Source organism: Colletotrichum fructicola (assembly GCF_000319635.2).
Source record: "Colletotrichum fructicola Nara gc5 chromosome Unknown KSG_Nara_v1_contig02, whole genome shotgun sequence".
In the NCBI taxonomy this organism is placed as follows: domain Eukaryota; kingdom Fungi; phylum Ascomycota; class Sordariomycetes; order Glomerellales; family Glomerellaceae; genus Colletotrichum; species Colletotrichum fructicola.
The window spans coordinates 5,249,807-5,271,285 of record NW_027094052.1 but is presented as its reverse complement, the minus strand read 5'-3'; the positions used below and the strand labels follow the sequence as shown (position 1 = coordinate 5,271,285).

The window sequence follows — 21,479 nt, the reverse complement described above, 5'->3', positions numbered from 1 at the left end:
ACTGTCTTCCGACGCATTGAAGGGCAAGCAGTAGCATCTGGACTAATCAGCAATTCTCGCGGATTACCTGTTTGGAGATATCGACTTCACGGGAGGCAAAAGATTGGAAACGTTGGGCAAGAGAACCGGTCTTGTCTTGAAAGAGTCTGGGGAAACGGGCCGTCGTCTGGAACAAGACGCGGAGAGCCTCTCGACCTGGACGCTCGCTCAAGCCGGCATCACAACATCCATGCAAGCCACCAGCAGCGATTGCGATACGTCGTCTAACTCGCTCGGCCAGCGCCGAGGCATATCCGATCTGGCGCGATTCGCCCTCGACCTGACTTGGGCAACTCCTCCAAGAGCAGAGTTCGAAACTCCTGCTCAACCCAGAGACTACCCTTCTCCGCCCATGTCAGGGTCTCCTCCACTCCCGCCCAAAGCAAACCAAGAGGTTGGTGACCGAGGGCAACAACCGCATGGCAGCTATCCGTCCATCAACCCGCAAGATGCCTACAGGGGAGGACCGCCACCACCACCGACTACACAGCAGGGCGACATCCGAGGACATCCCCCGCCGCAGACTCTCCCGCCGCCTCCAGCACGACCTTATCATACCGAGCAGCCAGACAGAATGGCCTACTCCTACCCCCGCCCTGACGACCACTTGCGAAATCCGCCATCCGGATACGCCCACATGGCAAGCCAGGCATTGCAACAACGGCCGCCGCCGTATATGCAAATGCCCGGCCCTCCGCCGCCTCCGTCCCAACACCAACACTACCCGGCACCGATGCCGCAGCAGCCTCCCCAGGAGAATACTCCCTACACGTCTCCCAAGACGCAACGAAAGACAAAGGGCCATGTGGCATCAGCCTGCGTGCCATGTAAGAGAGCCCATCTTCGGTAAGGCGATCTTATTCCTCCCCCCCGCACAACGGCGCTGAAACGGGCCGGTATTGTCTTGATACGGTGACGCTAACATTTCTTAGATGTGACGGTATGTACGGCCCGCGGGCACTAATTTTTCCTTCGTTCTCGTTTTGCTATTTTCGCATCTTCATTCTCTTCTTGTTTTGGGATAGATATGCGATACCAATGGGAACCGCTGCAAGGGCACGGCACCGTGACCCGCGTGTGTGGGTGCGTGCATGCGGCTGGGAGGGGACTCACACTCTTCTTGGTTCCTCCGGGGGAAGGATAATTGACATCATTACCGGTCGTTGAGATTGCAGGTGTCATTTTAGACGCGGCATTAACCTAGCAGCTGGCCGGAGCGTGCGACACTCGACGCGGAGCAGGGATCAACCCCCGGACCTGAGACTGATCCTGAGGGGAAGACGATCCCGTTCGGGCGGATCATTCGCAGAAACTCGGACGGAAGTTGAGATGGTGGTTGCATGGCAATGGGATGGCGCCGCCGTCAACGTGAAGGTTGTCTGGTCTGGTCTGGTCCACGGCGTGTCCGTGGTTTTGGGTTTCTAGGACGAACGAGGAACGTTTGTCGTCGGCGTCATACCTGCCAGCATCAGCGCCTTGACGGGTTATCTTCAGCTCCCATCTCAAGCAAGCAGCACCGTCAGCAGCGAACAGCCAAGGAATTTGGCAACCGACTGACTGGCCACGGTGGCTAGGCTTTTGGTTCCTGATGCGCCGCCCGGCCGGCAGTTCGGCCCGGCCAGCTGGGAGACTGGCGGGTCACAAACCGGGCCCCCCGGGAGCGACCCTCGAACCCTCGAATCTTGATTACGGTTGGGATCTGGGTGAACTCGCCAATCGCAAGGCGGCAGGTTTTTGGTGTGGTTGCTATCGAACGCTATCGCGTGCGCCACGTCTGAAACAGAAGCGGAGGAGATTCCCCTTGAGCAGGAGTTCTTTTGGGTGGATTCCGCCAGCCGATCGCTGCTGTGTCTGCTGTGGTTCGCGGGATGATCCAAGTGGGTTGAGCTAGCGTGTCATTGACGTGTCGGATGCGACGCAGCAGGCGGATGGGGACAACGTCGTCCGCGCAAACGTCTAAGCCACGCGGATTTACAGGCACGAGCAAGCGCTTCGCGTCTGGGACAGTTTGGAAGACGTCATGCGCGTCTTTCTGTCTTGCACTTGCAGCGATCATTCTCCATGGAGCGGTCGTCTTGCTTTTGAGTACTTACTCAGTTCAGTTTGCTGACTTGCGTGTTCGCGACAATTAGCTCAACGACCCTGCTCACGATGCACGAGCAACGGCAAGGAAGACGCCTGCGTCGACGTGCAACACAAGAAGCGTGGCCGCCCACGCTTGAGGGATGACCGAGAGGGCCGGTACGGGCCCTCGACATATCCGCATCCGCAGGATGCAGCTGCAGCAAGGAGGCCGTTGAGTCTGTACTCTTCTGGCGGTCCCATCTCAGGGTACGATGACCCCATCCGACGTAGTCAGTCCTATCGCGTTCTAAAGTCTCAACCAAGCGAACCCCTTGCGCCTCGATACCTCGAACGGGCCTCGCCGGCTGATGCGAACCTCTACGCACCTCCCCTGTCCGCAGCGCCGGGTGCGCCTGAGCCGGTCGTGTATTTGACAATGGAATTGGATATTGCACGAGTTTCGCAGACATTTTCGGATGCTGTCGGTATCGTCAGCGTTCGAGGTCGAAAACTCTTCGACATCGTCGTGCCCTCGGATCGAGAAAAGGTCCAGAGCCACCAACGGCAGATGCAGGACGAGCGGGCTAGGAAAGATCCGGTGTACCTGCCACCCATTTTTGGCCAGCACGAGCAGGAGCGCGTCTTCGAGTCGTTGCGGTTTGAGGCGGATGAGCTGTCCCGCTTCCAACTGGATCGTCAAGACTTCTTCGTCTTCGCATCGAGCGATGGCCAGCCCCGGTCGTTCTCGGTCCGCATGGGACTTGCGAAGCGGGAGTCGATATACTTTATCGTGCTCCTACTGAACGCTGCACCCAGATATCCGTATCCCTCACCTTCACCTCACGCCAGAGACATTCCGTACTCGTACCAGCAACAGGCTCCGCCGCCCCCACAGTCACAGACGTATGCCCAACATACGCCGATATCTGCGACGTTTGAGCCTTCTCGGCCTCGGTTTGGCGAGAGCACACTTGCGCCCCGGCCGTCTCCGGGACAGCCTCCGCACATGGCATCTGGACTGAGTCCGGGCGTTAGCCCTGGCATGCCATCATACGCGGCCTCACCCAGCCGTCCCGACTACGCTGTCGGGCCGTCATCCTACCAGATTCCCCGCAGTGAGTTACCGCCGACCACTCGGCCGCCGCAGCCCTCGTTCCAGCTCCCTCCGATCCGCGCTGGCCCGCATCAGCCTCCTCAACCGGAACCATCGTGGCAAAGAGACGAGCGGTCCTCCGGTCGTGTCGACATCGGCGGCTTGCTTGAACAGCCGGACCCGCAGCAGCGCCGTCCGCAATGATTGATGACTTCTTCCTCCGCCCTAGCGGTTCGTTGTCGATAATGATTCGCTTCTTTCCGGCCCGGTGCCTCCCCTCCGTCGCAGTGTCGATCGAGTCTCGTCCGGGTCGAGTTCCCTCTTCGTTGGTCCCTCTTGGCCACCTTTAAAACCATACGGGATGGGCGTCGTGCGTCCGTCTCTTGTATTTGTACCAAGCTTCGCTTCCTTCACCTTTCAAGACCATCGTTCCATTTTCCCCGGCGGTCACAAGCCGTCAAATGAGATACCACCTGTACAACCACTTTTTTCAGCCCGGCCGTCGTCATACATAACTGTCTGTTCTCTTGTTGTCTTTTTCCCAAATATCCTTTGCGGAGGATAGTGTGGCATCCGTCGGTGGCGTTCGTTCTTGTTTTCAACCTCTCTGGGGGCTGTTTGGTTATCTGCATGAAAGATGTTGAAAGAGTTGTAGGAATATTCCGGCTGCTGTCCTGTTTTCCGGCAGTGGGTGATAAATGGTAGTGAATGATTTTAGGGCGGTCATCATGCGTTGCTGTCTTGTTTCTCATGGGTTCTAGCCCCTTGTCGTTTGCCTTGTTGAGAACAGAGGAGATCACCCGTTGCGTTTTGCCGGCTGTCTTGCATGTTGCTCTCGTGTCCGATGTTTCGTGTTTGTTCCCGATCGAGGTCTTGCGTGTTCCTTGCTGTCCAAGAGAAGCCCCCTGTTCGGCCCTAGTCTTAGTCGTCCACATCGTTCGAGTGCTGGAACCCCATGGAGGGGTGGTCGAAGGCGAAAGGGAATCCGACCTAGGCGGTCGAACCACTTCCTGTTCATGTCCCTGGTTTCGGCCCGCGTGGTCGATACTGCTTGGTGTCGCTGCAAATTGGCTGGCAATGGCTGGAGAGAAAATTCCTTGGGGGGCCCGTGTCGATGTTGATGATGCGGCCTGACAGGCAAACAAGTCCGTCCAGTGGATGAACGACGCGCGGACGGGAGGCGTCATCATCATCTAAGCCCCGGAATGTGGCCACACTTGGGGCGACAGCTGAAATCCTCCTTGTCCGACAACCACAAACCTTCGTCCTTCCGGTTCGATTCTCGAAGGAGGGGTCTAATGCGGCCAGACCGTGGGCGGGCGAGAGGAGGGGTGGGACAGCGAGCGCTTTTTGAAGTTGGCCTTAATAATTGCGCAGTGTTCAGGGTCCGGGAAATGCGGAGCCCTGGGGACCGGAAGTGGGGGGTTAATGCGGCGAAACATCTACCGTCAAGGCCCGGTTGATGATCCCGAGGACTTCGGACGGTGTCCACAGCTTGTTGCTGTACGTGGATGTTCCATGGTCCCGGGTGGAGGTTGATGTCCTTTTCGCCGTCGAAGTATGCGACCGTAATGTAGCATACTACCTCGAAAGGGTAGCCTCCATACGCACAGCACTGGGCTGGGCTAGGCCAGGGTGGAGGAGTAATGCAGGCGAGGGTGGGAACATCGCTGCGTAGAGACGGAAAAAGTGAAGGGAAAAGTGAAAGTGAGGGAGAGGAATGAACGTAATAGAGCCAAGGGGGGTGGAGGTACATAAGAGGGAGAAGCAGAGGAGAGAGACGAAAGGAGAAAGATTCTCCTGCGAGCAGGCCCGTAGATAATTTAACACCTGGTTCATAAGAGAGAGGGAAAAGGCTTTGGCCACTCACACGTAGTCCGCTGTCAAGTCTGTCAAAGCCCTTCATCCATCCAGTAGGCGCCCAGCCGGGCGGCCGGCGGATGCGGATGCGTGCGTCTAATGTACTCCATCGACGTGCGTGCCAGCCCAATGCAAGTGGTGCATGGCATGGCCAGCCCTCCTCCTCTGGCGTGGGTGGTGTGTGGTCATTTCGCGTGGCCCCTTGGACGAGCCCTTAGTGTAGAGTTGCATCCGCATTGGATGGTATAATCCGGGTCTGGTATTGGACTCATTCGAAGCGGGCTCACGCCTTGATATCCGCTCGCGTTTGCCGACGAACCATTTTACGCAAGATCCATGATCTTAATAGAAGGAAGCGAGAGGAGAGGCAGATGGGGCGATCTGGGAGCGAAAGACGGTTGAGTGACGACGGCTGTCTGACTGGCTGCTCGGGAATGTCCCCTCGGAGACCCGTGAATGTTTTCTGTGAAGTTGGGATGTGTTGGTCATGCCATTGGTTCAATATGTTGCCTGGCGGATTTCGTGTTTCCCATGTTCTTTCTGTGTTCCCTCCGTCGTGGCTGATTCTTGAAGTTCCGCATCTGTGTATGGGCCAGAACAGTAGTATATTATGGCGCAAGCTGATGGGCACATTCTCCGTTTCTTTGGGCGAGAAGAGCGTCGTCTGCAGATCGTTCCTCTGCTTGGGTGGCCGTGAAGTGGGAGCCATGCCCAACAAAGCAAGAAGCCGTGAAATGAAGCGGGACTGCGAGATGAGATGAGATTGAATGTGAGAAAGATGCGATGTTCAGGGGGACAGTGTGCGGGAGGTAGGGGGGAGCAACGTCGTCTTCTTGGGGAGTTGGGGGACCGTTAGTATTCGTAGGTAGGTAGGTCAAGCCGTTTCTCACCTCGGTCTCCTCTGTTTATTACCCCAGAGCCAACCGAGAGCAAGGAGCGGAAAACGAACGAGGAAACGAAACGAAACAAAACGGATTTTAGCGGCGGGCGTGGGGCATTCCAGAGGAACCAGCCAGGGGGATGGGATGAAGACTGCAGGGGATGAGCCCTTTACGGTGGTGAAAAATCTCCGAGACGGAGCCGGACAGCCAGTTTGTGGCCCGAAGAGTTTTCGTTCGGTCATTGTGCATGCAGGGCGGGCGCTTCTCATTTCTGAATGCGGTAGTGCCCCCTTGACGTTGCAAAGATGAGGAATCAGGGAGCTGTAGTTGAGGCCTGCAAACCACGGTTGTCCGTCTCATGATTGACGTCGATGGGCAGAGAACAGAAGACTGCAGCGCCTTGGAATGAGGAGGATAGGGGGAGGTCGGGAAGACGAGACACCGTAATGTTCGCATTCGTCCGAGCAACGGAGACAGAATGCCAGAGTTGAAACGCTGACAGACACATTGGGAAAGCTGGTGGATGCGAGACGCTGGAAATGGCAAGAGGCGACAGGGGTCTGTAATTGTCTATTTGCTATTCGGGCATGGGCCGACGGCAAACACGAAGTCTTGTCTTGATTGAGCGAGCATGAATGCGAAGCGGAAGAAGCAAATAAACGAAGACGAAGAGGAGGGGAAAAGATTGGGAAAGAAAGAAAGAAAAGAACAAAAAAATATGGCTAGAAGAATGACCTGAAACAAAAGAGGCGCGGCCGAGAGATCTTCATGATGTTGGCTATTTCTGGGCTTCTGCCGTTTTGGTGTGTTCAACTCCAGCACGCTAAGCTGCCCAGATGCCCTGAGGGGGAGGCGATGCTTGCTGAACTGGGCACCGTGGCACGTTATTCAGTTGGGGGTCACACCTCCAACAGGAAAGGCGTCGAGCGTTAAGGTTGTTTCGAAACGGACCTCGCATGGCGAACACGTCCTGTGGCCGCCTGTTTGCCGGGGAAGGGAAATGAGGGAGGGGCGCCGGACGGTGGCGGTGCCGACCGCTGGACGTCGACCACACACGTGGGTTTACTGGCCTGCTGCAGCGAGCGACGTGCGCTATACTCCTGCCCAAACAGCTTCATGTCGTCTCTCAGCGCCTGGCGAGTTGAACGAGATGAGGGAGGGTCTCTCTGGATGCTGCGTCGCTGGTGAGTCTTGTTGGGGAGTAGTGTGTGGCTTGCTGCGGACGGTGAAGCCCGCACCAGGAAGGCCAGGCCGCCAGACACGCGAGGGTGACAGCCCTGTTGGGGGCCAAGGTTGCCGTTAGACCACCTGTTAGTCGAGTCTGATAAGAGAGGGGCGATGTTGCACTGCCGGTGGACGTTGGACGGTAGGTCGTCCTGCTACTGCAAGCATGGCATCATGAGATGGGGTGGGTGGGTGGACGGCAACTGAAATTTGCTTCTCAATCTCAACCCTTTTGCTGCTCTGGGCTCGAGCTTGACTGGTAGGGCCGTCTGCTCGACGTGCCGTTGCCGCCGCTGTCAGTCGTTTGAGCTGCGGATGCCGGTGCTGCCTCGGGCGTAGGGTTGCTGCCACGAATAGGCAGTCTTCTCTGCCTCTTGCTGTCCTGGCCCTCGACAACGACTTCTTCAGGTTTGGGGTCTCGGTGTGGGACGGGGGTAGTAGGTCTGGCCCTCTTAGCCTCTTCATGCTGCTCGTCTAGCTCGAGAAACATTTTGTCTGGAGATGGAGGCAAGCTACCACTGACGACTTGGTCGATGCCCCGTTTCTTTCTTGGTCGAGGAGACGATGGGCTTGCTCGAGGTGGCAGATGCATGTCTATCAAGCTATCGGCGAGAAAAGTGCGAGCAACACGGCGGCCGTCTGGGTCCTGGAGGAGAGATTCCGGCGTGGGCAGTCTTGAGCTCCGTCCGCTGCGTCCGCTAAGGCGGCTGTCAGACGTGACACCCAGCGGTGGACCCGATTGCATCAGGGACTCACCTTGTACTCGGCGGGTGGACGCGAGACGAGGTCGCCCCGGCCTCTGCTGTGGCTTCTGATTTGCCATCTTCGCACATTGTCAGGAACGATCTGGTGGGGGTATTTTAGTTGACGACTGGTGATCAGAGTTGTAGCAATTTCGGTAGTGCAGGTTGCAAGTCGTGGTGTTGCAACGCGGGCGTCCCGTCACCTTTGAACAAGAGGGCCGTCCGTGGCAGATCAGATGAGCGGCAGCCCAGGTTCAGAGGAAGCCTCGGGAGGCCAGAGGCCGTGCTGCTGGCGTAGAGCTCCGTTCGCGAATTTCATGCGAAATGCGGATTACCGAGATGTCTCGCAAGGAGCTGCATCATAAGGCCAAGAGCATCTGGTTGTGTGAGGCGTAGTTCTGTGGCTGCAGCATTGTGAGGTGCACTATGCGCCTGTCGAATGAATCGCGGAGGGGGAGGCAGAGTCATGGATACGAGATGTCTTGGAAAAGCCTGACGTCGTCAAAGGTTCCAACGATGCGTCGGTCAAACGGTGGCTTGGAATGACCAAGGATAGAAGACTTGTAGGTATTCGTACGAGCGAGCGCTGCATATGTCACGGCGAGGAAGACGTACAAAGTACGGATACGTACGGACGTCAAGCTGGGACGAAAGTAGCCCGGTTCTTGCCTGCATTGGCAGCATGGCCCCTGCAGTAGCAGGCAGGTTGAGGGAGCAAACCTTAAGTGGTTTTGCTGATTAAGGAATTGCTCACGTGATGACGCATCTGAAGACGCGACGTAGGCCCCACCCGGCCACGCTTCCAGGAGCTGTGGCCGAGGAAGGCAAGACACGACTGCACCGACCTACGACAGACAGGTGGACATGTAATTGCACTTGTGCAAGGCAAGGAAACACAGTCAGGAGATTGCCCATCTACCAATCGTGGAGCACTCGTGGGGATTCCGTCCTCGCCTCACTTCCATCGCTGCGAATACTGGACGCCACCGCGAATACCACCAGAATACCACACCACACCTCCCCGTCTCAGTTCAATGCCCGCACCTACAAGACCCAACCTCCCGCGCTAGATCGAGAGGAAATCTCCGACGTGATGGATACCGATTCCCCTGTCGGCACGAAACGAAAGGCGGAGGAAGATCCCGATGAGTCTCGTGCGCCCCGCCGCATTCGCGTGAGCTGCACTTTTGCGCCTCGTTTGATGTGTCATTTTCTAAACCCCGCTGCTAGGCCCTTGACCCCAACGTCGTCAACAAAATCGCTGCTGGAGAGATCATCGTCGCTCCCGTCAATGCCCTGAAGGAGCTGATTGAGAATGCCGTCGATGCAGGCGCCACCTCAGTAGAGGTCCTTGTCAAGGAGGGCGGCCTCAAACTTCTGCAGATCACCGACAACGGCTGTGGTATCCAAGTAAGCTCAGCTCCGCATCTTTGACCCTCAAGCTTGCTCTGACCTCTGTCCAGAAAGGCGACCTGGAGATTCTCTGCGAGCGTCACACCACTTCCAAAATTACCTCATTCGAGGACCTCACCTCCATCGCCACATATGGCTTCCGAGGCGAGGCACTAGCAAGTATTAGCCACATCGCACACCTCTCCGTCACCACCAAAACCAGTGATTCCAACTGCGCATGGCGTGCTCATTACCTCGATGGCAAGCTGGCGCCCGCAAAACCCGGTCAGCCCGCCGACCCAAAGCCAACCGCCGGTCGCCAGGGCACCCAGATCAGTGTCGAAGACCTGTTCTTCAACGTCCCGACCCGTAGAAGAGCTTTCAGATCCCCCGCCGAAGAGTACAACAAAATCATTGACGTCGTGGGCCGCTACGCCATCCACTGTAAGGGAGTGGGCTTCTCCTGTAAGAAGCATGGCGAGTCGGGCACAAGCATCTCCATACAAGCACTTGCCACCGAGGTCGATCGCATTCGCCAGATCTATGGATCAAGCGTTGCCAACGAGTTGATGGAGTTTGACACCTCTGAAGACCGCTGGGGTTTCAAAGCGAACGGCTGGGCAACAAATGCCAACTATCACATCAAGAAGACTACTCTACTCCTCTTCATCAATCACCGGTCCGTGGACTCTAGCAACATCAAGAAGGCCCTTGAGCAGTTGTACGCCACATTTCTGCCAAAGGGAGGCCGCCCCTTCATCTACCTCAGCCTAGAGATTAACCCTTCCCGCGTCGATGTCAATGTGCATCCCACCAAAAGGGAAGTGCACTTCCTCAACGAGGATGACATCATCCAGTCCATCTGTGAACACATCCGGTCGAAACTCGCTGAGGTGGACACAAGCCGCACCTTCATGACACAGAGCCTGCTGCCAGGTAGCCAGCTGATGCACATATCGAACCAGGAGGAAACTGAAGGCAGCCCAAGTACCCCGGACAAACAAACGCCAGGCTCCAAACGGCCACGAAGGAACTCCAACAACCTCGTCCGTACCGATAAAAGCTTGCGCAAAATTACCAGCATGCTCCCTGCTGCAGCAGTTGCTGCAACACCATCCAAAGCGCCGCCATCCGCCGGTGAGAGTGCGTTGTCCGTCTCAGAAAACATTCAGTATGAGATTGTGAATAAGCCTTTCGCTCAGATGAAGCTTACTAGCGTCAAAGAGCTTCGTGCCGAGGTCAGAGAAGACATGCACAATGACCTCACCGAAATATTTGCCAACCACACTTTCGTCGGTGTCGTCGACGAGCGGCGGCGCTTAGCAGCTATCCAGGGCGGCGTGAAGCTGTACTTGATTGACTATGGCCGCGCTTGTTTCGAGTACTGCTATCAAGTCGGCCTCACCGACTTTGGCAACTTCGGCACAATCCGCTTCACTCCCCCGCTTGACCTACGAGAGGTCCTTCGTATTGGAGCCGAGATGGAGAAGAACAACGTCGAGTCAGAGGAAGAAGACTTTGACGTGGATGTGGTCGTCGAAAAGGTCGCCGCACAGCTTATTGAGCGGCGTGAGATGATTGGCGAATACTTTTCCCTCGAAGTCAGCCCTGCGGGAGAGCTACTCAGCATTCCCCTTTTGATCAAGGGTTACACTCCGCCTATGGTCAAGCTGCCCCGCTTCCTGCTCCGCCTTGGGCCATGCGTCAACTGGAATGACGAGAAGCCGTGCTTTGAGCTCTTTTTGAAGGAGCTTGCGACCTTTTACGTGCCCGAGCAGCTGCCGCCAACCATCGGAGGCGCCGAGGACAACGAGGAGACGGCGAACATGGACGAGGAGATCGCAATGCGGCGGAGAAACGTGCGTTGGGCCGTCGAGCATATCTTCTTTCCAGCCTTCAAGGCGCGGTTAGTTGCGACAACATCGATGATGAAGGCGGCTGTGTTGGAGGTTGCTGATCTAAAGGGGTTGTATCGCGTATTTGAGCGATGTTGATGCGCATTTGGGATGAGCTTGACATGATGAGTGTAACTACTGGCACCTACTAACGAATATAACCTGGAGCTTGAGAGCTGCGAATGATCATGCTTTCTGAAACTCCCCAGTCACACATGACACCGCCTTCCACTTCTACGCGTTGGAGCTGTAAACCTTCTCGTGGTTGGAATCCCACTAGTACCCTCAATTGACTTCTGCGTTGACTCTGTCCTTTGGATTGTGCACACGTGCAAGTTCCCACCATCCGAGACCTGGCATGCGTTTCCGTCGCAACAGAAAGCCGTACGTAAGGACCATGCAGAATTACACCCCGGCGGTCGCCAACTTCGTAGCTGAGCGAGACCGCTCCTAATGACATTTCATCAACCCAGCTCAGCCGCGTTATTTCCTGTTCCTCTCGCGTTCACAGCCGAGGCCTCATGCCGCGCGCCTTCCCCGCTCACACCACTGAAGTGCGACACTGGGGTGTACTGTGGGACAGGAGACATCGAGACGGGTCGCTGCTGGGCGTTTTGTTGGTTCCAGCCTTTGGCCTGGCCGTCGGGACTTGTAGGTTGCTGGACCGGAGATGTGGTGGCATATGGCTGGATCGCAGGCTGGCTGGTTTCGGGTGCGTTCGTTGGAGCAGGTGGCTCGTTTGTGCGGGCTCCCCTTCTTCGACGGACGATGAGCCAGATGACGACGCACACTGCGAGGGCAATGACTGCGACGCCGCCTACGACTCCGCCGACGATGGCGCCGGTGTTGCTGTGAGACTCATTCGAAGCGGAGGACGATGCCTCCGGTGTGGTTGAGGCAAGGGCTGAGGATGGCGAAGAGTCGGATGCAGAAGTTGTTGTCGGGTCTGAGGGCCTCGAAACATATTCAACAACCGTCACAGTACGTGTCGGAACCGGCGAGACCACACTTGACATTACGAACGCTGTCCTTGACGTGCCAACCGCCCAGTCGTCGTTGTAGCAACCTTTCAATGTCGCGTATGTGGAGGACACCCATTTGCTGTAAGTTACACATCGTGGCGAATAACCACCATAGGTCACCGTGCTAAAAGGAAATTTCCCTGCCGCATTAGCATCTGGCCATTCCCAATCATCGCACGCCATATCCAAACTAGAGAAGGGCGCAGGAGACTTGGTGATACATACCAACACCGAGTTGCGATTCCTATCGAAGAGCCAGACCGACATTGAGTCGCCGTGCCATCGTAGCATGCGGTTACTGGGTTGCTGGAGGACCCGCATCCGAACCACGAACCGGAGGTCTGACAGGGAGCCGACGATGGGCATATGTAAGGGCTCGCGGCTGTGTGATGGTTGGTAGCTGATGTTTAGAATTTACTTTGGATGGGTACACTCTTACTCGAGTAAAGATCACGCACGACACCGCAAGTCAATGAAAGGTCTCTGGGAGCTAATGCGGCGTTTCTGAACCGCACTCGTGGTGCAGGTGTTGGGACTGGAGAGATGCCGTCGCCAGAGGGGTTGACATGTGTAGTGGTGTGGTAACCACCAAATTCTTCCATCGTGATGCAAGTGAGCTGGAGTTTCGAGGCGTTGGATAGCCCCTTAACGCGACGTAGTTCTGCGCAGTGGCCAGAGTGGAACGAGACAGTGATGCAGACCTGGGTTCATGGGCCAGCAAAGATTGAGGGAAACCCAACTATCTAAATAACTTCTCTCATTGCCAAGTTGACTGCGGCTGATATTTTGTCTCGGAAATAGATCCCTCCATTTCATGTTTGCATTTCTTCAGGGTTTCGCACAACATCGCATTCATACGTGGCTTAGGCTCGGCGGGTAGTCTCTAGACTGAGCGGCTCAACGCCCAACTCAAAGACAACTCAAATGCCATGCCCCAGTAACGTCCAATGCCCAGATCAAGAATATAAGACAAACCCGCCTAGGACCCAAGCAGACAGGCATCCGAGGGAGGTACAACCAGCCACTCGGAGCCACTCCAATTTTTGGCGCGGAATCAGGCCGCAAGTCGTGCGTGGGCGGCAAGCGGCAAGCGGCCGCCAATAAGATATGCCTTGAAGCCCATTTCTCGAGAGAAATGATTGGGTCGAAGTCACGGTAAAACCAGCTGAGCCGCAAAACCTTCCCTGAATGCCTTCGAGACTCCTCGCAAGGCTGAGTCGAGTGGGCAACATTCCGGTCGCGTGAGCTGTCTCGGTTGCCTTACACCACCTCGCCCGTTGTGAACGTTGACTAGTTACTTCCCCTTGCGGAAGCCGCATGTGGTATCTAAAGGCGAGAGAGTTGGCTGATACTGAGAGGAAGGACAGTTGGGAAACTTGACACTAGCTTATGTTGCTAAAGATTTCGAAACATCACTCTGTGGAAGCCTTGGGACAGATGAGTGGCAGACTGCATGGCTTTCGCGTATGTGCGGAATGGCTGCGTCTAACTTGACTTGGTTGTGTCGCAGTACTAAGGTTGTTGAAGTTGACCAACCGACTTGAAGCTACAGGCTTCTTGTTAATCTTGCAGGAGCAAGATAGGTAAGAGACATGCCGGCGCAGCAAAGACCCCTGGAGTCAAGTGCTTGGACCGACTTATCAAGACTGATATCTTCTGGGTAAAAACATCAAAGTACCTGAGTCGGGACTTTCCGAATCAGCGAGCAACCTTCTCAGTGTTGCCTGAAAGACCATCGCATGATCAAGTCAAGCTGTAAGAGACGCATCTTTGTGTTGCATGTAAGATCAGAGTGGAGTAAGCACTGATCTCAACTTCAACACCAACCATATCAGCCAAAACCATCTGATTCATCGGAAAGTCCTGTCGTTCTCGAACGACACAGTCGCCTTCACACGGGAGTCGTCGGCACGATGAGGAGCCGAGGACTTCGGCCCCGGACGCACCCCCTGCACCTGGACAGTGGTGCAATTCGGAGAAGCAGACCCACTTGGGGTAAGGAGACTCACATCCCCGCATCCGGATGAGGCAGTTGGGGATTTAAAAGCCCGTATCAGCATCCCTGCGAGGGATTGGGGAAATTGCACCATGTGGAGGACCGAGGCGGCGGGGAATCGTGCTGTTCTGGCAAATAGACGAACCGGGTTGGTCACGGGGTAAAGCCGTGTCACCAAGAACCTCGTGGTTTATTCCTGCGTCTTGTTGGTGGGATGGCGAAAGGTCTGCATGAGGAGACCGTTCAAATTCAGTAACTCGTCATAATGGATCGGACGTTTAGTCTCGCTGAGGGTATGTGGCCGCGATCGCTCAGATTCTGAAACCTTGCTAACTTGCTGCAGTGCAGAAGCACCAGACTGTTGACGACTGCTGGATTGCACTGCACGGCAAAGTGTATGATGTGAGAACATGGAATAAATAACACTTCTGGACATTTTAGCGCCAGCAAGAATGAGATTGCTGACTTGGTTCTGGCAGATCACCGCGTTCCTCGCCGTCCATCCCGGCGGCAAGGCGATTCTCCTGAAGAACGCGGGCAAAGATGCGTCTGACGCTTTTGATTCGTTCCATCCCGTTGAGATCATCGATGAGTATCTCAAAAAAGACCAGATTGTCGGAAGTTTTACGGCGGAACAGATGGAGAAGACTTCAGGTAGCGAAGGCTCTTCCAATGGATCATCAGAGTCCGCATCTCAGGGGCTCGAACCAGCAGTCCCCCCAGTATCACAAATTCTCAGCATATCAGAGATGGAGCACTATGCGATGAAAAAGCTGAGCCCAAAGGCCATCTCGTACTACGCGTCCGGCACCGACGACGAAGTGACGAAAATCGGAAACAGCACCATCTTCAGGTCCATCCTCCTGAGGCCGCGCGTGTTTGTCGACTGCACACGGTGCTCATTATCAACCACTATCCTCGGCAACAAAGTCGGCATGCCAATCTACGTGTCTCCCGCCGCCATGGCAAAACTTGCACATCCGGTGGGCGAAGCAGGTATCGCAGCAGCCTGCTCAAAATTCCAGGCGCTCCAGATCATCAGCAAGAACGCCTCAATGTCTCCCTCGGCAATCGTCAAAGCAGGCCCAGACGCGACTTTCGCCTGGCAGCTGTACGTTCTGAAAGACATTGAGGCCACCGAGAGAACGCTGGCTCAGATTCGCGCCATCCCGCAAATCAAGTTCATCGTGCTCACCCTCGACGCGCCCTTCCCCGGGAAACGAGAGGCCGACGAACAGTTCAAGATGGCCGAGGTCGCGGGGGGAGCGCCGCCTCAGGTTTGGGGCACGGAGTCGGGGCTGACGTGGAAGAAAACCTTGGAGTGGCTCAGCAAGCACACGTCGCTCCCGATTGTTCTGAAGGGGATCCAGACGCACGAAGATGCGTATGCGGCTACGCTGTTCCCGAGTGTCAAGGGCATCATCATCTCCAACCACGGCGGACGCGCGCTGGACACCACGATGACGCCGGTTCAAGTATTGCTGGAAATACGCAAGTTTTGTCCGCAGGTGTTTGACAAGATCGATGTGTTGATCGACGGAGGTGTCAAGAGAGGAACGGACGTTGTCAAGGCTCTGGCTCTGGGGGCTAAGGGTGTCGGAATTGGCCGAGCCGCGCTTTATAGCTTGGCTGTTGGAGGTCAGGCGGGAGTTGAGAGGGCATTGCAAAGTGAGTTCCCTTCGTAAACAAGGACCTTTTTTATGAAAGAGACTGACGAGGTGTTCTGCAGTTCTTGCAGATGAAACAGTCACTGCAATGAGGTTGCTCGGGGTAGAGCGTGTTGATCAACTTAATCCAAGACATGTGAGTTGTATTTCTATTGGGTTTGAAAGTAACACACTAACACTGGGGCTCTCAGATCAACACAGATGGACTACAGGCACAGCTATTCAGCGGAAGTTCTGGCCTCGAGAAGGTAGAAAGAGAATTGAGGCCTAAACTGTGAAGGATGTTCGAAAGGAGACTCTCAAACCTGTAGTCGTAATTTGTATGTAGAAACCGGACTACTCAACTGGTACCTACAGAATAAAGAAATCAAACAAATGATGCATGTCGCCATATCGCAACAGATGCAAGGTGAATAAGGGCTGGAGGCCTGCATACGACCTCAGCAACAACAGGCCAAGTTCTCAGAAAATCATACCAAACAACTCGCCACTTTGGAGGCTCAAGTTCCACATGATCTCAATGGAGCTCAAATGAATGGCAAAGGCCCATATCCACAGCTGCATGGTTGGCTCACCACCCAGAAAACGGCTAGTTTAGACTGAAACCAAGTGGTGCGATAGACCACAGCCCCGTAGTTCCCCTCAAACAGAGCGAGGATTTATAAACCCGTGTGGGACTGAGTCGCACGCGCACCGGAGAGTCTCCGGGGATGCAAATCTGGGGCCCCAACTTCTTACAGGGAGCCAGCTGGGGGCGGAATTGGCCGGAGATGGTTCCAAACACCTGGGCCTATTTAGAGGAGTCGCGTCCCAATTTTTGAAGCACCCATGCGCCAGTGTCGAGGGCAAATGCGTTCGATTCCAACTTCCGTTGTCTGGCTTCCCGTCCTCGGAAAAGTTTGTATCTTTTCTTCCGTTATTCAAGTCAATTGACGGATTGAAGAACGGCGGTCGATTTCGTAGCTGAGCATGATGGACCGAGATCGGGCAAAGGACGACGCTGTCCTCAAGCATATTGACGATGCGGACACGGGCGCCGACACATACGCGGCCATCATGGCGACGCAAAAACCTGATCCTCGAGGACCTGGATACATGAAGCTGTATCTTCTGGCCTCAATGGTGTTCCTCTGTTCAACCATGAACGGTATGTGGAGCTACGTGAAATTTAAACCTACATTACTGACAACTTTTCGAAGGTTTTGACAGTTCTCTGATGGGTTCCATCAACGCACTGCCCAACTACACCGCGTATTTCGGATTACCTTCCAATGGCAACACAAGCACGGGCATAGTCTTTGCTATCTTCCAGGTACGTATGATTGGTGATGTCTTCCAGTACGCAGGTAGTCTAACGTTTGATCACAGGTCGGCCAGATGTGCGGCGCCCTCTTCATCTGGATGGCAGACTGGTACGGCAGAACATGGCACATCTTCTTTGGCTGCTTGGGAGTTTGCATTGGAACCATCGTGACTTCCTTAGCCACCAGTCTTCCCATGTTCATCGGCGGTCGGTTCATCTTGTCTTTCGCAGCAACCTGCGCCCATACCTCAGCGCCTCTGTATCTGGTCGAGATCTCCCCTGCCGCGTACCGAGGTACGATCGCGGGCATGTACAACACCTTCTACAACGTGGTACGTAGACTCTTCATAAGAGATGGTAGTCAAAAGATGGTTGGCCCTAATGTACGACATTACAGGGCTCGATCTTGGCGACGTCAGCAGTCTACGCATGCCACTTGCACCTTGGCGACAAGAGGGACTTGGATTGGAGAATTCCGCTTTGGCTGCAGATGGTCTGTCCTGGACTGGTCTGTCTGCTGATCAAATTCTTCCCGGAGTCTCCGCGTTGGTAAGTATCGATCCTTGCTCTTTCCTCCGCCTTATACAGCGGTTTTTCTAACATGGGCAGGCTTGTTGCGAAGGATCGCCATGACGAAGCGAAGAACATCATCGCGACCTACCACACCAATGGTGATCTCGACCACCCTCTCGTCGACTTGCAAATGAAAGAGATGATCAACTCAGTTGACCCGGCACACGTTCCATCATGGAGGGACCTATTCGATCTGAGGGTTCTTGTCGAGACTCGCTCCAGCCGGTACCGACTGATGCTCAACGTTGCGTTCTCATGGTTTGGGCAATTCAGCGGAAATAACATCAGTAAGCCCATGAACCTTACCCTTGAAGATGATCAAAGCTGATACCCGGCCTCTTTTAGTCTCGTATTATCTCCCGATCATGCTTTCCGGCGTGGGTATCACCGATACCAACACAAAGCTGATTTTGAACATCGTGTACTCCGTCATTGGATGGGTCTTCTCCACCGCTGGATCTCGTTTGCATGACGTTGTCGGCCGCCGAAAGATGCTTATCACCACCACCGCAGGCATGACCGTCTGTTTGGCCATTGTTGCTGGCTGCTCCGCCGGCTACACTGATTATGGCAACACAACTGCATCCACCGTCAGCATCGTCTTCATTTTCGTCTTCGGCGCCGTCTTCTCCGCGGGTTTCACGCCCATGCAGCCCATCTACCCGGCTGAAGTGGTCAGCAACAAGATGCGAGCCAAGGCAATGGGCACATTCAAGCTAACGGCTGGCGCTGCCGGTTTTCTCAACACGTTTGTTGGACCGATTGCTCTCTCCAGCGTGAGTCTTCCTAACCCTTTCATGATTGGGGGTAATCGAGTGAGATGCTGACGTATCTGAACAGATTGGCTACTGGTTCTACGTCTTCTTTGTGGCGTGGGATAGTTTCGAAATCGCCTTCATGTACTTCTTCTTCGTTGAAACTAAAGGCTTCACGCTGGAAGAGTTGGACGAGATATTTGAAGCTAAAAATCCAAGGGATGCATCTCTGCAGGCGAAGAAGCGGCAGACACAGATCATGAGGGAAGGTGCAGGGCCCGCTTAGGCTTTGGAAAAGAATCCATGCGGAAAGCGATTGCACAAAAACAATAGAAAGTCTTAGTGAAGTAATTTGCTCTCAAATATTAATAAGATTATCAGAGTTATATTCATAGTAGCGATCGGAAGCCGTGGACAGACACTTTCAATCATTCAGAGAACATATCTGAAGTCAGGGTTCTCCAGATCGGTCTTGTCATGCATTCCGAGTCTGACTCCGTCTACACGCTGAGCTCCATCGACACCTCCATACTTCTTGTCCCGCCGTCTGTTCTCCCACGTCATGTAAAACCTCAGAACAACAGCCGTCAAGAGAGCCGCACAGAAGCACACCAAAATGATGGCGATGGCCAGGACATACTTCGGTGCGTCCTGGCTGCGGAAGAAGAACGGTCCAGCGATGTTTCCGGCAGCGAAGACCATGAGAAGCAGCGTGTTGGTGAAGGCACGCTTCGTGTGCCCCGCGATATTCTGTCCGACGATCGTGAGGATGAATGGCCACTGCAGACAAATTAGCACAGTCCTTCCGTCAACGCATGCTCCAAGCTGACTTACCGTCACTGCATAAGAGTTGATCAGCCAGTAAGCCACCACGCGGCCATACTTGTTCGCCCCCGTGTCCATAGTTCCATAGACTGCGGCAATGCCAGCGATCGCGGGAAGAAGAGGAACGATCATGCCCCAAGTTCGCAAGTTTCCGTACTTGATGGAAATCGTGCCCCACACGATCATGCTACCAGCACTAACCACGGAAGATGGAAGACCGATCAAGAGAGTCCTGAAAGAGTCGAAACCGAAGCCCGAAATAACGAGACTTCCGAACGACGTCAGACCGCCGTTGGGAAGCTGGGTGAAGAGAACGAACGCCAAGATGAGCCATGTCTTGACGTCAATCAGGGCGTGCCACATTTGGTAGTACTTCCACTCATAGCCCTTGATACCGGTCATATTCTGGGCTACGCGTTGGACAGCGATGACCTGCTCCTCATGAGTAAGGAAGCGCGCTTTGTTGGGCGTCTCGGGCATGAACAGAAGCCAGAGGACTCCGACAATAATGCTGAGGATCCCGAGAACGAGGAAGATGTACATCCACGGCTTGAGGGCCGTGTTTGTGATGTGGCCCAGGCCGTACGATAGCAAGCTGCAGACGATGGAGAAGGCGCCCTGCATTGCGGCCCACAGCATCGTTCTGAGAACTTGCTCCTTTCTGGTGTACCAGATGGAGGTGTACAAGACGAATCCAGGGGTGACCACACTTTCCGTGACGCCGAGGAGGAAGCGCACCACCATGAGTCCGGCGAAGTTTCGCAAACCCAGATGCCTTGGATCCTGATTAGATAATGTGCATAATGAGGTTAACTGCAGTGCAGAGAACGGAGATGATTCGCAACAAGGTGCAGATCTTCACTCACGCGAGCATCAAGATTCCCCAAGCAATGACTGCTCCAGACAGAATCTGGACAGTCTTGCAACGCTGCAGCAAATAGTTGGCAGGATACTGGGCAGCAAGATAGCCGCTGGTAAAGACGTCAGCTGCGGCTCCTCTAGCAACCTAGACTTTCGAGGAACTCACAAGTAGAACATGGAACTGGCCCACGAGTATTCGTCACCAACAAGCCCAAGATCCTTTCTGAAGTTGAAAAGAACTGCCCATCCCATGGCGACTTTGTCGACGTAGTTGAGGCCATAAAGTGCGCACATGAGCACCAGCAGATGCATGTCGATCTTGCGTCGTACTGCATCGGCGACATCCTGTGGAATCGACTGCGAAACGCCCTCTTCGAAAATTTCGTAGCCCTCGTCGGCCTTCTGATCCTTCAAAACACCCTTTTCCTCCAGAACGGAGTCTCGTGCCTCTGGGGCCGCCTCGATATTGTCCTTCATCGTTGCTGGTGGCCGTGTCGGCAAGAAATTGTTCTGGCGCAGAGTCGTGCGCTTTCCTTTCGCTGCTCGTGATCGAAAATTGGTTCACATACATATTCAACGGTTTCCCTTTCTCCCCAAACAAGGATCCCAGTAGTAGATATGCGGCATCATTCGAGTCCCATTTGCACTCGGATCATAGGTGCCGAACTGCGTATCAATTGTGGTGCTGTGTGCGGAGATAAACTGCAGACTCCGTCAATTAGATCAATTAGAGTCAGCATTTTGGCGGTGCTTATCTTGTGGCAACTAGGGATTTAATCCTTCTTCCGGGTTATCGGAGCCGGTCCGACGACGTCGGCAGATTCGCATACAGTCTCGCTTGATAAGACTGTACTCAATCACAGCTAGACTGTGTTGACGGAAACCCACCCCGATCTGCATACAATTAAATAACCTGTTACAAGATCAAAGCTAATAGTAGTTACGGCGTGGACCTTCCATGACTGAATGTTCGAGTCCCACATCGACTTCCGGGGGCCTAGGCTACTTGACACCTTCATTGGACAGTAGAGAAGGATTGACCAGCTCTAAGATCCTACAGACTTTTGTTTTCCCTGATAAGAGCATCGCCAATAGAGTCGCGCTAGCCAACCCCAGGTCCGGGGTTGTTAGAGTTATCCTCGGGGAACCACAGCGATCTGCGGTGGATTCGGCGGTTACCGATATCCGGCTTATCGCGGCGATTCGTAATGCGCAAACATCATCGAATCTTACAGTTCGTACGAACAGAAAGACAGCAGTTCGAAGCTTTGGACGAAAGTCTGTTG

At 54.6% G+C, this 21,479-nt stretch overlaps 6 protein-coding genes across 6 annotated transcripts; 4 read left to right on the top strand and 2 right to left on the bottom strand.

Moving 5' to 3' along the window:
* Positions 1 to 229: 229 nt before the first annotated feature.
* On the top strand, positions 230 to 3,400 carry CGGC5_v004231 (uncharacterized protein; the record flags this gene model as incomplete). Its single annotated transcript, XM_066151249.1, has 5 exons — positions 230 to 885; positions 972 to 979; positions 1,247 to 1,456; positions 2,172 to 2,370; positions 2,428 to 3,400. 5 exons carry the CDS (start codon positions 230 to 232, stop codon positions 3,398 to 3,400), a joined length of 2,046 nt encoding a protein of 681 aa, XP_066009512.1.
* A 3,984-nt stretch (positions 3,401 to 7,384) lies between these two features.
* On the bottom strand, positions 7,385 to 7,994 carry CGGC5_v004230 (uncharacterized protein; the record flags this gene model as incomplete). Its single annotated transcript, XM_032024809.1, has 2 exons — positions 7,385 to 7,859; positions 7,918 to 7,994. 2 exons carry the CDS (start codon positions 7,992 to 7,994, stop codon positions 7,385 to 7,387), a joined length of 552 nt encoding a protein of 183 aa, XP_031878596.1.
* A 1,003-nt stretch (positions 7,995 to 8,997) lies between these two features.
* Mlh1 (DNA mismatch repair protein Mlh1) lies at positions 8,998 to 11,290 on the top strand (the record flags this gene model as incomplete). The annotated part of the gene is made up of 3 exons (XM_032024810.1): positions 8,998 to 9,078; positions 9,135 to 9,314; positions 9,368 to 11,290. 3 exons carry the CDS (start codon positions 8,998 to 9,000, stop codon positions 11,288 to 11,290), a joined length of 2,184 nt encoding a protein of 727 aa, XP_031878595.1.
* A 3,184-nt stretch (positions 11,291 to 14,474) lies between these two features.
* Positions 14,475 to 16,154, top strand: CGGC5_v004228 (Cytochrome b2; the record flags this gene model as incomplete). Its single annotated transcript, XM_032024812.1, has 5 exons — positions 14,475 to 14,502; positions 14,553 to 14,611; positions 14,689 to 15,877; positions 15,939 to 16,012; positions 16,068 to 16,154. 5 exons carry the CDS (start codon positions 14,475 to 14,477, stop codon positions 16,152 to 16,154), a joined length of 1,437 nt encoding a protein of 478 aa, XP_031878555.1.
* A 691-nt stretch (positions 16,155 to 16,845) lies between these two features.
* On the top strand, positions 16,846 to 18,793 carry CGGC5_v004227 (Lactose permease; the record flags this gene model as incomplete). Its single annotated transcript, XM_032024813.2, has 7 exons — positions 16,846 to 17,023; positions 17,076 to 17,188; positions 17,245 to 17,511; positions 17,577 to 17,728; positions 17,789 to 18,039; positions 18,098 to 18,528; positions 18,593 to 18,793. The coding sequence occupies 7 exons, from the start codon at positions 16,846 to 16,848 to the stop codon at positions 18,791 to 18,793; spliced, it is 1,593 nt and encodes a 530-aa protein (XP_031878541.2).
* Positions 18,794 to 18,939: 146 nt separating this feature from the next.
* DAL5-0 (Allantoate permease) lies at positions 18,940 to 20,670 on the bottom strand (the record flags this gene model as incomplete). Its single annotated transcript, XM_032024814.1, has 4 exons — positions 18,940 to 19,287; positions 19,342 to 20,107; positions 20,199 to 20,303; positions 20,360 to 20,670. The coding sequence occupies 4 exons, from the start codon at positions 20,668 to 20,670 to the stop codon at positions 18,940 to 18,942; spliced, it is 1,530 nt and encodes a 509-aa protein (XP_031878586.1).
* Positions 20,671 to 21,479: the final 809 nt, after the last annotated feature.